Source organism: Opisthorchis viverrini (genome assembly GCF_000715545.1).
Source record: "Opisthorchis viverrini unplaced genomic scaffold opera_v5_65, whole genome shotgun sequence".
Taxonomy (NCBI): Eukaryota; Metazoa; Platyhelminthes; class Trematoda; order Opisthorchiida; family Opisthorchiidae; genus Opisthorchis; species Opisthorchis viverrini.
The window spans coordinates 1726606-1738861 of NW_008751721.1; the positions used below are offsets into that span (position 1 = coordinate 1726606).

At 41.5% G+C, this 12256-nt stretch overlaps 1 protein-coding gene across 1 annotated transcript in view; it reads left to right on the forward strand.

The window, feature by feature from the left end:
* Window positions 1–285: 285 nt before the first annotated feature.
* Window positions 286–12256, forward strand: part of T265_04144 (hypothetical protein) — a gene marked incomplete at both ends in the record, with an annotated part of 43424 nt that continues 31453 nt past the window's right edge. The window contains one exon of the mRNA XM_009168802.1: window positions 286–412. Coding sequence (XP_009167066.1) covers window positions 286–412 — 127 coding nt within the window. The remainder of the gene's footprint in view (window positions 413–12256) is intronic.

Here is a 12256-nt window from a genome sequence, read left to right on the forward strand (position 1 = left end):
TCCAGCCCCACTATCAAATTCTGCCTGAGGAACAAATTGCCACGTTCTACCACCAGCTTTTGTGTGTACTCATTTGTGTGCTCGCGCCGAGCGTCAAACGTTGGTCGTAAGACAAGGCATTTGTCGGACAGAATGCGAGAACACAGTCCCGTTTCTCTGAGTGGTAGTGGGAAGAAACCAGGCCCAAGCGCGATTGCATCACAATTGGCCGAATCCAGTCATGTCATAGACAAGGAGCAACGCTTCACCATCATATAAGGGTACCTCTGAACCGATCACGATGGTATGATCCAGATTACTATCGATCGCAGAGGTGACTGGAATGCGAATGTTGGATCTGCAATCTTGTATCCAAAAGAAACTTGTGCGACCTCTGAACTTGAACTGGCCTACGAAACATCCGGTCCCACAAGTCTGTCTGACATTGACGTCACTTATCTGATTCCGTGACCCATTGATCTCTCCCTCATCCAAACCCCTTCCCTTGATTTCTATTTCTCTAAAGTGTATGTAGCCCCAATCTCAACCTTTTCTACGTGATTTCTGCTACTATATAAATTGTGATGTATTAGCCAAGAGGAAGAATCACAGAAAACAAGCTTTGTTCGCTACCTTCTTCGTTCTCATAAATAGACCCAGTTGTGGGACTGAATTCTGCAATCTTCCTTGATAAGTTTCGTAAGTTCCCTCGCTCACAACACCGATGATCACAACCAGGCAAATATTTGAAAGGTGCCAAATTGGATCACTTTTTGGGCATAAAAAGTGGTAGGTAAATAGAAGTATTGCAGGTACCACGAGTTCACCAACTGTTTCTGAGATTGCGACCAGGTAGCTGCACGTGGATTAGAACGGCACATGATGCCACGCTTGTGAAGGGTATTGACAAATAGCACTCATTGAAATTCTAGCCAGTTCACGGTTCCCAGTGAGACATAAACGTGCAAATGTGAAAAGTTGTTGCTTAAGGTCCCTATGATATTCTTGGAATACCCGGGGTTAGTTACAATTTAATCATGGCAATGTCACCTAAAAATGAATACCACCATCACCCTCCTTGAATCGCCTTGTAACCAGTATGGTTTCCGATAAAAATAAATGAACTGCACGGTGCTCTTTGGCTTTTTAGCCTACACTAACTTCACTTACAAGATAAAATATCCATTTGAAAAAAAAACTGCGAACTTTGAACAGCTTATTCAGACCATAGTCTAGAACAACTGCGAATACCACTTAAAAATACCACTTAAAAACAAAATCTAAGTAGGTATCACAAATATATGATGAACCATAATTCGCAGGTGTCTCAGTTCCTCATGGGTTGGGCATTGGAGATTATGTCACTTCAGTGAGAATACATACACGAAAAAGCTGTTCTTCTTTGTTACTTGGATTTACGTGTGTGCGTAATTCCGCGTCCGACTGACACCCACTCAGGTCACGATTTCTGGAAAATACTTCGTAATGTGTGCAGTGGGGCAAACGTCTAAAGAAGGTCAACATTTGAGCAGTATATGAAAAGCAAAGGGATATGGCAGAGATTGCTCCACGTTTTCCGTTTTGCCCGCTAATTCCTTACACACAACTCATGTGTGCAGGTGAATCCGGAAATCCAGGACGATGCAGTAGTCTCACCGTTTCGTACCTTTGTGTACTAAGTCATCTATCACGTTTTTTTCAGTGTGCGTATGATAAAACCAGGCAAAACTTTTGGGAAACTTCTCGGGAAATCAATAGACTGTTACTCTTACGATGCGCTCAAAAGATTCAAACTGTCCATTTCATTTCAAATAGGCAGTTTCATCCTCAAAAGCAAATAAGTACTTGAATTTCAAACCACGTCTCAAATTTATGTTTCATTATCTCTGCGTCTTCGGCAGTCAACAGTTGCGGTTACCTACTGCCACTTATTTCTAATGGAGCGAAAGTCATGCTGTCAACGATGGTGAAACAAACTCGTCGTTGGTTCGTCTAATAAAGTAAGGCCGCCAAACGGACTCAAATAAACGAAATCTTCCAGGTGACAAATATTTTTCTGGATGGCGCACTTTTCACCTGACTTATCATTTCGTAAATATTTCGATGACCTCTTCGACTAAACTGTATGTGCGCAGACTGGTATAACTACGCTTTTGAGTGGTTCAGCCACTAGGCGTTGTCAATAATGAATTATAGACTGACTGGTTCTGGAATAAAAGAGTATATTTTTTTAGCCAGAGGGGATTTTTCTACCAATGTTTGAAGCAGTATTTAGGAAGCAACTTAAAGGCTGATTGAAAAACGTGAGCAACAGCAGACAATTTAAAACGTAATGCTGGCGCTATTTACTAAATTCACAGAAATCGAGATGAAAAGGACATATATCAGTAAAAAAATGGTATTTTGAAATTAATGAATGCTCGCATCAAGACCTGTAGTTTTTCACAGGATGCTCCTTTGAGCTTTTAGCTTCCAGCCTTACTATTTTTTCAACACTGTAGCATTACTACCTGTTCCACAACTGGAGCGTTAGACTGACTTGCGACCAGCTAAACCCGGAGCTGTGGACAGTTTTGGTACATCAGTATCAATGTGTCATCTCTGGTTCCCCACGGCTTTCTATGCCTAGTAGACTAGGATTTTCTAGGCTACAGTTCCACATGAGCTTGGGTTGTGTTAGGAAAAAGAATTCGCTACAAACGTTTACGCTCTGCTGCTCTCCTCTCGCGGAGTTCCTTTTCTCAAGTTTCAGTGTGACAACAGTTTCAAACACAAACACAAAACATTTGACACTGGAAGGAAGCAAACTAGATGTCGCTTCCTTAGTTAAATTAAAAAAAACTCTCCCAAGTTCACCGACTAGTTTAGGCGGTTGATGAAAGGAGGGTGGACCGTTTAGCGGAATAAATCACTTATATGAAACTAACAAGGTATCGACTTGAGATTTAGGCAGCATGAACACCGCCTGATGAACCTCAGAAAAGGAAAACAATATAGGTGTTTTGAAATAAAAATTTACCAGTCCTACGTGTGATATTCCTGCGGCTAGTGCTCATTACTTGACATTTCATATACTTAAGCACTCTGGTTCAGCTTGACTGTTTTTTCAAACTGAGAAGTCACTGAAATGTGCTTTACGTTTCAGGCGGACCATTAATGCTTCAAAACCATCACAAAGTTCTATGCGCACTTCAGGCACTTGAGATATAGTAAGTTCGGTTGATGATATTAGATAAATAATCTCAGCCACACTTTAAACGCGTTCCTTCGATTCTGATTGGTGAAACCACTTTATACCTGACCAAAAATGAACAAACTGATTATGAAAGTAGTTTGTGTTTGACGTTAGTTGTGGTAGCAGTTGACAAGACCACGCGACAGATTTGGTCGTGCGAGTTTTCATGTACACCTACCATAACCTGTGTTTTTGAGCTGGTTTGTTCTACGGCTCACAAAGAGTATACGAATTTGTAATTTCACCACAACCACGGAAGTCAAACCCCAAAATGCCATAAGGAGCAGGAGTGGCAACCAGGGGCAAAACGGTCAAGTGTCCCAACAGCTAGCCAGGGTGTTCACAGCTCCAGGTTGGAACCCTCTTGTGGTTCAGGAGATGAGCTATGCTGATGATTCCCAGCTGCAAAATACCCCTCGGTTTCTTAGACCTAAAGTTGGCTCCACTTGCGGCATGAAATCTCCACCAGAAAAATAGGACTTGGAAGGTTCTGTACCTTGTGTCTTCTGCCAGCTTAAGAATGACGTTAATTGAATGTTCGGGGCTGTTCAGTAAGAAGTCTGGCGACATAATTTCATAGCAGACGTGTCATATGTAGTTTACCCATGCGTGGTATACAGCCTATGCGAATCCGTGTCAATATGAATGCGCCTGCACACATTCTCAATTAAATGTCATCATTCCTGTGACTCTCTAAACCTGAAAATCTGTTCTGGTTAGACCTCAAAGTTGTCCTATCAAGCTCAGAAAAGCGTTTAGTTTGACATGCTATGGTGTAATGCTGGATGATGTTTCAGAAAGTGCATAGTTTGTCCTCAAGTTCGCTTCAATTTCCACGCCTTTAAAATGTGCCTATCTTCACACTAAGAATAGGCCGATCAAACAAGCCACAGTTTTACATCCACCAAGCAGCAAACGGTGTTTAATCAACATCCTTTTGCCAAATTGATGAACTCCAGCACTAGGAATGCCATACAAACGCTCGAGTAGCATGGTTTATCACTATGATAATAAATAAACGGGCAAGCAAGCGAACCACATCTGTGATTCAATAGAAAGTTTAAAATTCCACCAGTAAACATATTCAATGAAATCATAAAACGAACCTACAAGAGAGTATCTCCGGAATGCTTCCCATGTGCCCTCATGTCTATCAAACACACCAAATATCTCATGCTATCCGAGGAGAGATGTGACGCAAGCCGGTCAGTCAAGATGTCTGATGGTCAACCGAACCCTTTACTCCGCTCTTCTGAGTTGGCATGCCATTTTCGACTAGCTTTTCTGTTTGGTTAGGCACGTTTACATTGAGTATATGTTAAGTAAATCGGGAATTTAACGTAAGATGTTGCTCCCTTAATAAATGCGAATATTACCGAAATTTCCTGTAACTACCCAACAGTTTACCTTTGGGCACCATGAGGACGTTTGTGAATCGAGTTGTGAGATTTCACATACCCCCCATACGTTTGGTCTAATATATTTAATGTATATATGTGAGAGGTATGTGAAAATTAAAGTTCTCACAATGAGAACAGTGCTGCTGACTTAAGCCACTAAAACTAGAGCAGACACATTAGGGGTCACTATATGCTGAGTCTGTCAGGTGTAAAATTGAGTATAATTTTTGAAGTTGTGATGGAACCAATGCAACCGTTAGCGCGTGACGAACGTGTTTCAGCGGTCCCCTAAATGAACGCAAATCCCTTTTGGCAGCTAGAAGCCCGCAGTGACTGTCAGTGGGGAGTCGCAAAGCGCATATTGTAGAGGGTATTATCATGTGAGTGAATACACCGAATATGAAGCTAAGCGATATCTTAGGATTCAGTGGATGCCCTGAAAACTCAGCGCACAGATGGAATCCGTGTAGACAAGTGAGTAATGCAAAAATGGCCAACGAAAGCTGACGCTGCGTAAAAGGCTGTCGACGCTCGTAAACAAGTTCACCTGATCAGACGGGATACTTTGCATCCCTTCAGATTTCGATGGTGAAGCGTCGCTTATCAGATGACCGGATTTTGAACCTCGACAAAGCCAAGAGACGAAATTGAGGCGGGTTCATCCGCCTTTCGGTGTGAACGCAAGGGAATACTTGCTTCAGCGAAAGGGGGAGATTGTTCAAACGTGAGTGATATGAATGTGACATCCAGATTTCCCGCAATCATTCACAACGAAATTATTTATCTCTGCTGCCGTATTTCCACGAGAGAGAACATTGCTTTTAGTGAATAGCAAGGAGACAAGATTCGGTGGTCTGACAAATTTCGTTTGTCATTTAGATACTAGATCAAAGACATTGTTGTAATGTCCATAAGTGAATTAACACACTACTCATAAAGTTGCTGAAAACTCTTGGACAATATAGTACGTACTGAAAGACAGAGAGCGATAATGGTAACAGCGATAGGGACGATTCCGATAGTTCAAACAGAGATAAGACAGTAATTAGTGGTGAATGATAGACTTATCTCAGCTAGGCAGAAAATGAAACACTTTAGTTGACCCAGTTGGTGTTATTTTGTGGCAAAAATCCCATCTGTTCCTAGGTAGAATTCCGCGTTCCTTATCAAATGTGAAACAGTTACCCTGTTAACAGCACAACTAAAGATGTGTCAATAGACGACACGTCGCTTCAAAGATTACTACGCTTTCAACCAAGACGGTATTGGGTCCGATGCATGATTGCACTTCTAAAAATAACCTATAAGCTAGGAACATACAAAGGTTTCGCACGTGAGAAAAAACATTTTCAATCGGTAAATCTTCACGTTAATTTGGCCGCCGGTAATTCGGCCAGCAACTGATTGGCAAATCAGCAGTGAGGACGTTTGCTGAATAAACACATTGATGAGCGATGCGCACGCGAAAATCGTGCGTGCTGAAACACAGAGACAGGCTCTGCGCTGCTTGTACAGCGGAAATCGACCAACAGCCCCTTGAACATCCGCTTACTAACAAATACTCTGCAAAAGTGTTTGTCCCATCAATGGACGCACATCCTTTGAGGATGTACATTTCTTTAACGGGAGTATACTTGGCTACGCAGAAAGGTAGCCTTGATCCAGCTCAATTTAGAATCGCTCTAAAATTGCAGTCATCTTTTGTGCATTCGAGTGGCGAACGCATTCAAAAGTCTGGGGTATCGGGTAGTCCAAAATTTTCCATCTACTGACGTCACGTGGATAATAGCTTCAACGACCTACCCTTAGACATGAGAATCAGTCACATCCCCGAATCCGAGACTAGCTCACACTTCCGCAGAAAGTGGAAAAGAACGACTTTTATTTATTCTTAGATATTTCGCTGGTACACCTTAACAATGGTGCACTGTCTTATACTAGGTGCTAGAAATCCCTGATCGGTTGGCCTTTTAGCCTTTTAGGTCTACAAACCACCCCACATATGAACGGTACCGCCGAGTGCAAGAAATAGCTGATAAATTCAGCTTCCAACTTGGCGATTCATTCCTGGTTAAAAGTTTATGTCAGTAATTCTGCATATTCGATGAATCTGCCTGACCGTATGACGTCCGGCTTTTTACCACTACTGTCCCACCTAATCTTTCTTGCGTTCTGTGCAAAAGTCGATGGGTTTTACCGCACAGACGAGATGAAATCCCAAATAATTCTCCGGGATATTTGAAGTGGCAGCATGATACAGTGAACAGACCGCGCAATCCTTAGGCGCGTTGGAATAAAACGTCCGACTTTACACGCTGGTACTTGCGGCAAGTTCAACACACATTGTGTACATTCTGGTGGAGTCCCTTGAACTGCGAGATGCATCCACTGAAGTATGAGAATTATGCTTCCCTCCGTCATTGTAGAGGACAAATTTCGTCATGTTACAATTCATAACTGGCATGAATTCGCTCTCCTGATGAATATGATGTGTACCGCCATGTTCGTCCGCAGGTATCTTGGGAAGAACGCGTAACTAAAGTTCTTGCCGAAGCTTGATCTAATCCCCAGGTGTGCAAACCAGAAAGTGATTGCTTTGAATACCGTTTCAATCCACCTCGAAGGCTTCGTTAGGGCTTGATATATATCCTTGTGTTCATGTTTACTAACAGGTGTCTGAAGTAGTTTGGGGTTATACAATTTAGTATTCAGCTAAGTGCAGACAGACATTAAATCAACTGCATGCGAGTTTCAGTGTGAGTTACTCGCTTGAACTCACACCACTACATTTCCACTTGTTTGTCTATTTAGAGTGGCCTTTCACCCCAGCACACCCACGCATAGCTACCACATGGGTTTGAACCTTCAAGTGTTATCACCTAATGGTACATAGGCGAAATACGCTACTCATAAGTATGCTAAAAGTTCTTCGACAGCCCACGACCGGTTTCGGCATAATTTAGGGTTCATCGGGTAGGCGGAGCACCCGAGTTCGCGTCATATCATAAACGAGAGATTCAGCTGGGTTCCAGGTGAGTCTGCCATAAAACCAAATTGGCTTGCAAATTAGTGTATTTAACTTACCCAACGGTGCAGTTCTACAAATGGAGCCCACGGTCCAAGTGCAAACGTAAGCACCCAAATAACCAAGTAAAAATCTGGTAAATTACATGATCCGAGTGGCGGTATTGAATGAATTGAGGGGTTTGAGAAACATCTTCGGATGTGATCCCGAAGCCATCAAGGAAGCACAGCCTAAAATAATAAAGTATCTGTCACAGAAATTCATCCCTATCCTCGTTATCACGGAGTACTCATCTTCAAACGTCAAACTACAGAACTGTTCCTTAGTGAAAATGATCCACCTTTATTCGATTTCTCGCACCAAGTATTTGGCACCAATCCGTCCTGGTGCCATTTAAATGGACAGTCTGGTACGGTAAAAATTCCGGCCAGATGCACACCGCTCTATTGCATAACAAAGTGCTGGTTGGTAGTGTCAGAACGGAAGATAGGATTAGTTACATTTTGGCACTTTAATAAGTACGATCTTCGTCATTGCTTCTAGCTAATAATTTCCTGAAACGCGTCTGTTAGGGGGCACATGTGTGCTTGAATGGTACAAACAAGGATCAACAGAGATCATGTACAATACCATTACTGAATAAATTACAGCCATGTGTCGAATCAAAGATGCCCTGTGGCCATTATTCACAGATTTTGTCCACACACACAAATAACCATTTTTGTTCCGAGCATTCTTGAAATTTCTAATGAAAAATTAAATAAACGAATTTTTTAAATCTTTACAGTAAGTGTAAAATGTACCCTACTTACTAATTCTTGACATCCAATCAATGACGGAAACCCGCGTAGTCTCTGAAAACCCGATAAATCCGATAGGGTGTAGAAGTGTTTGTGCTACGTTAGACTGGCGTTCAATGAAGCATTTGTAATGTCGAAAAAACTTGGTTCCTTTTGTCTAAATGGGAATCGGATCCGTCAAGAGTAGCAGTCTTTTTTGGTAACTTATGGTGTTGGTGAAAATTTCTTCAACACAACAATTAAAACGGGGTTCTATAAGACGTTTGGCATCTTTATGAGCCAGTTATCCATTAGTTTAGTTTAGTTTGTTTCAGAAGAGTTTGGTAAACAATAGGTAGTTTTTATTCGGGCAACGTTTCGCTTTTGACACAAAAGCTTGGCCTGATAAAAAGCTTGTTCAAGTAAAAACTACCGATTGTTTACCAAGCTCTGCTGAAACGATGACTTCTCAGGCGGTTCCAAACTTTTTCAATTAGTTTAGAATGGTTTAATTTAACATTCGACTACGTAACTCAAGCGTCTTCATGGTACAACGTGTTTTCAAAATTTCAGTTTTTTGACCCGAGTACGGTGTAGATATCTGTACGCCTCCAAACTTAGGTGTCTGTGTTCTGTCCCTTCTCTATCCTACCTCCACCTTTCTATACAGACGCAGTGATGGCCCCCTCAGCCAGAAGATTGGTGATCTGAATTTCGATGCTCCTATCAACAAAGAGAAAGAAACTATCTTCTCGCCTTCGTAGGTCAAGTTAAATAAACCCAACAAGTGAAACTTCACGCGTTAATTCCTGCCTGTAAGCACACATTAGCAAACGTTTACATTTTTCTGTTCAACGGATGATAGGACGTGGAAAATATCCCACTATGACTGATAAGCAGATGCATCAAGCTTGGTGTGTTTACTGTGATCTGCCTACATTTGGATACCTGGTTTCACAGCTGGTTGTTAAGACTCAACACCGCATCCATGCGTTAGCAGCCTCAACTCATTCACCTACAGTTTCAAGGGTTGCAGGAAAGATGAACAAGTCATCAATTTAACAACATATTGTGCGTTTAATTGGGCATCTATGACATTGTGGGACTACGTTTACCATCTTCAATTTCGGTACCATACAACCTGTGAGTATCACCAGTCTAAATAATATTACAAACAGGAAAGACGTTTTACATCAATGAATTCTTGGTTTACTATGAACTATGAGGGTCCAACCCCGTGGACCCACATCTAACATCAGTTCGGGCGACGTGAAACTCGGTGTTTCNTCTCCCCCATCCATATCCTCACCGTTCATACCTCAAGCTGACCACGCTTGAGAGAACGTCAAATATGGTCTTTCAGTAGAGGTCAATAGCTGCGAGCTGGGAGGTGAAAACGCTACTCATAGTTTGTTATTTGTTCAAAACATCTCTTTTGATTCTGTCTTCTTCGCCGCACTTAGCGGAAGTTTTGATCAGACAAACATTCGAATTCCTCTTTGGAAATGTCATATTGAAATATGAACTTCCTGTTCAGTGATAAATGTTCCAGAGTTATCGCACATTCGAGTAAATGTGGAGTATCATTTCACATTGTTATGGAGCAATCGTGAAAATAAAACTAGATACGGCTCACAAAATCACTGTGAGTAGTTATTTAAAATAAATCGAATCTTTTCAACAGGTTCAAAGTGTCCGTATCGCTACCAGACTGGAAGGTCCGGACAGGAAGGTCCGTCGATCTACGCAAGCAGGACACCCACAGGATCATCTTTCGTGGCGTCAGGCAAGACAACACAATTTCCTCAAATGTGAACATGTTTATTTGTACGCCGAACGTGTGCTGGTGGGTTAGTGCTTGCACACCTGACTCGTATATGAGACGCCAAAATGGTGTCCCAGCACGAACCGGAATATGCACTGCTTGGACCACATCAACGCCTGATTCTACTTGTTTGTCTCTTTGGCGTGAACTCACAAAAATACTTTAGTCAGAGACGATCAAGACAGACTAGACGAGATGAACATAAATTTTGTTACTGATTTGTGCAAAAACTGACTCGCTCAACCCGTGACCTTTCAAAAAAATACTGAATATTTTAGCTCTGTCGTTTTGGCAACCTAACACGTAACCCATTATTCTTAGAACAGCTTGGCACATGGTGCTTGGTGCTTCCCTAGTGCCTCAAAAAATGAGCCCAGTCTAGACAGCCACTTTTCAACATTACACCTGGCTTCATTTAAATCCAACTTTTAAACAAAAGCATTGCACTCCGCCCATCTACAGTCTTGATCATTCCCTTAAATTGTTTCATTTCGAAATGAGTAATTGTGCTGGAATAACGAAAATTCCTTACATGCCATGCATTAACAAAACAGTACGTTCAATCAGAACAAATGCATAAATGCTCAAACGTTTCGCGCACCAAGCGAATTGACCCGAGGCGCATGGTTTTTTAACAATACAACCCAGATTGGCTCTACAAGCCCCCTGAAACCCGATTAGAAGCTGCGTGTTTCTATGATTATCAACACGCTGAGTATGCACAGTGTCCCCCAAATGCAAAAAAGAGGGCTGCGTCTTTGTTGATTGTCTGTACTGTCCGACGTAACCAGGTACAAATACTTTGTCATCCCATTACAATATTTCCCAGCAAAGGATAATTCACGCCCATAATTAGCCCATTTATTCTTAATGAAGGAAGGCTAGGGACACAGTTTACGGGCTAAAGGAGCTGCATATCTGAGGTGTTCTCAAAACAAACACAATAACAGAGATTTGAAACACATTTGTCTAGTTTATGTTCACAAAAAACTTATGAATAGTATGAAAACCAACTGATTAAAGGAGTCCTCTTTGCTGATTAAAGACTAAATCTAAGCTCTGTCTTCCCTCCAGAAGACGGTGTCTTTTTAGATACAACAGACGTGTTAAATATCAACGACGCACAATGCATTAGTCACAGCCAGTTTAAGTTCACTGAAAAGATAAGCTAACTTAATGGAATTACACAGTTACAGAAATCCTGGATTACAGTATTCCGCACAAGTACAAAGGCGGCTAGTTGATGATCTGAGGCGCACTCATTTATCGGACAATTTGTAACTTCACAAATACCGTTAAACTTTAAAAAAATGTATGTGCTGATAAAGGTTTCCCAAAGTGAGCAGTCTCTGTGTCAGTTGGATGCATCAGTGCCAAATTTTGTCCAAAATGATGTGTTGAAAGAAAATGCGAGAACAAATTTCCATGGAGGATGATATGAAAAAAGGGATCAAAATCGCCGCAGGTTTGCCACATCACCGCTCTGATTTTCGTCAATAAACGAGTATAAGAATAACAGTTTTGCAGTTGGTTTGGGCACGTAAAATTAAACCCAACGGCCAACAACTGTTATCTACCATCCAAGGTTGTAACACCAATGCCTTTGTTCGTGTCACGCTCAATGAATAAATGATTGCAACATATGCCTTTCTTTGGTAGGGCAACATCTTATTCGAATTGGGTTGCACCAGAAGACACGCATTCTTCCGTGATTGCGCTTAATTCTAATGCATTTGAAGGAAATCTTTAAAACGCAGAAAATTTTGCGTGACATACTGGATTTATTGTACAATAGATGTGGTGAGTGTACAAACTGAGTGCCCCAGAATATCTACGACTCAGAAAATTTCCAAAATATGATCCGTGAATTCTCATTCAAAATAATTATATTGCTAATTTACGCCACATGTTTCTTTTTTCACAGTATTTTGTTAGCAATTGGGATTGGACCTGGATATCAAGGGAAAATGTTTGGTTTTTAGTATTTCTAATACGCAGAGAACAAATGACACC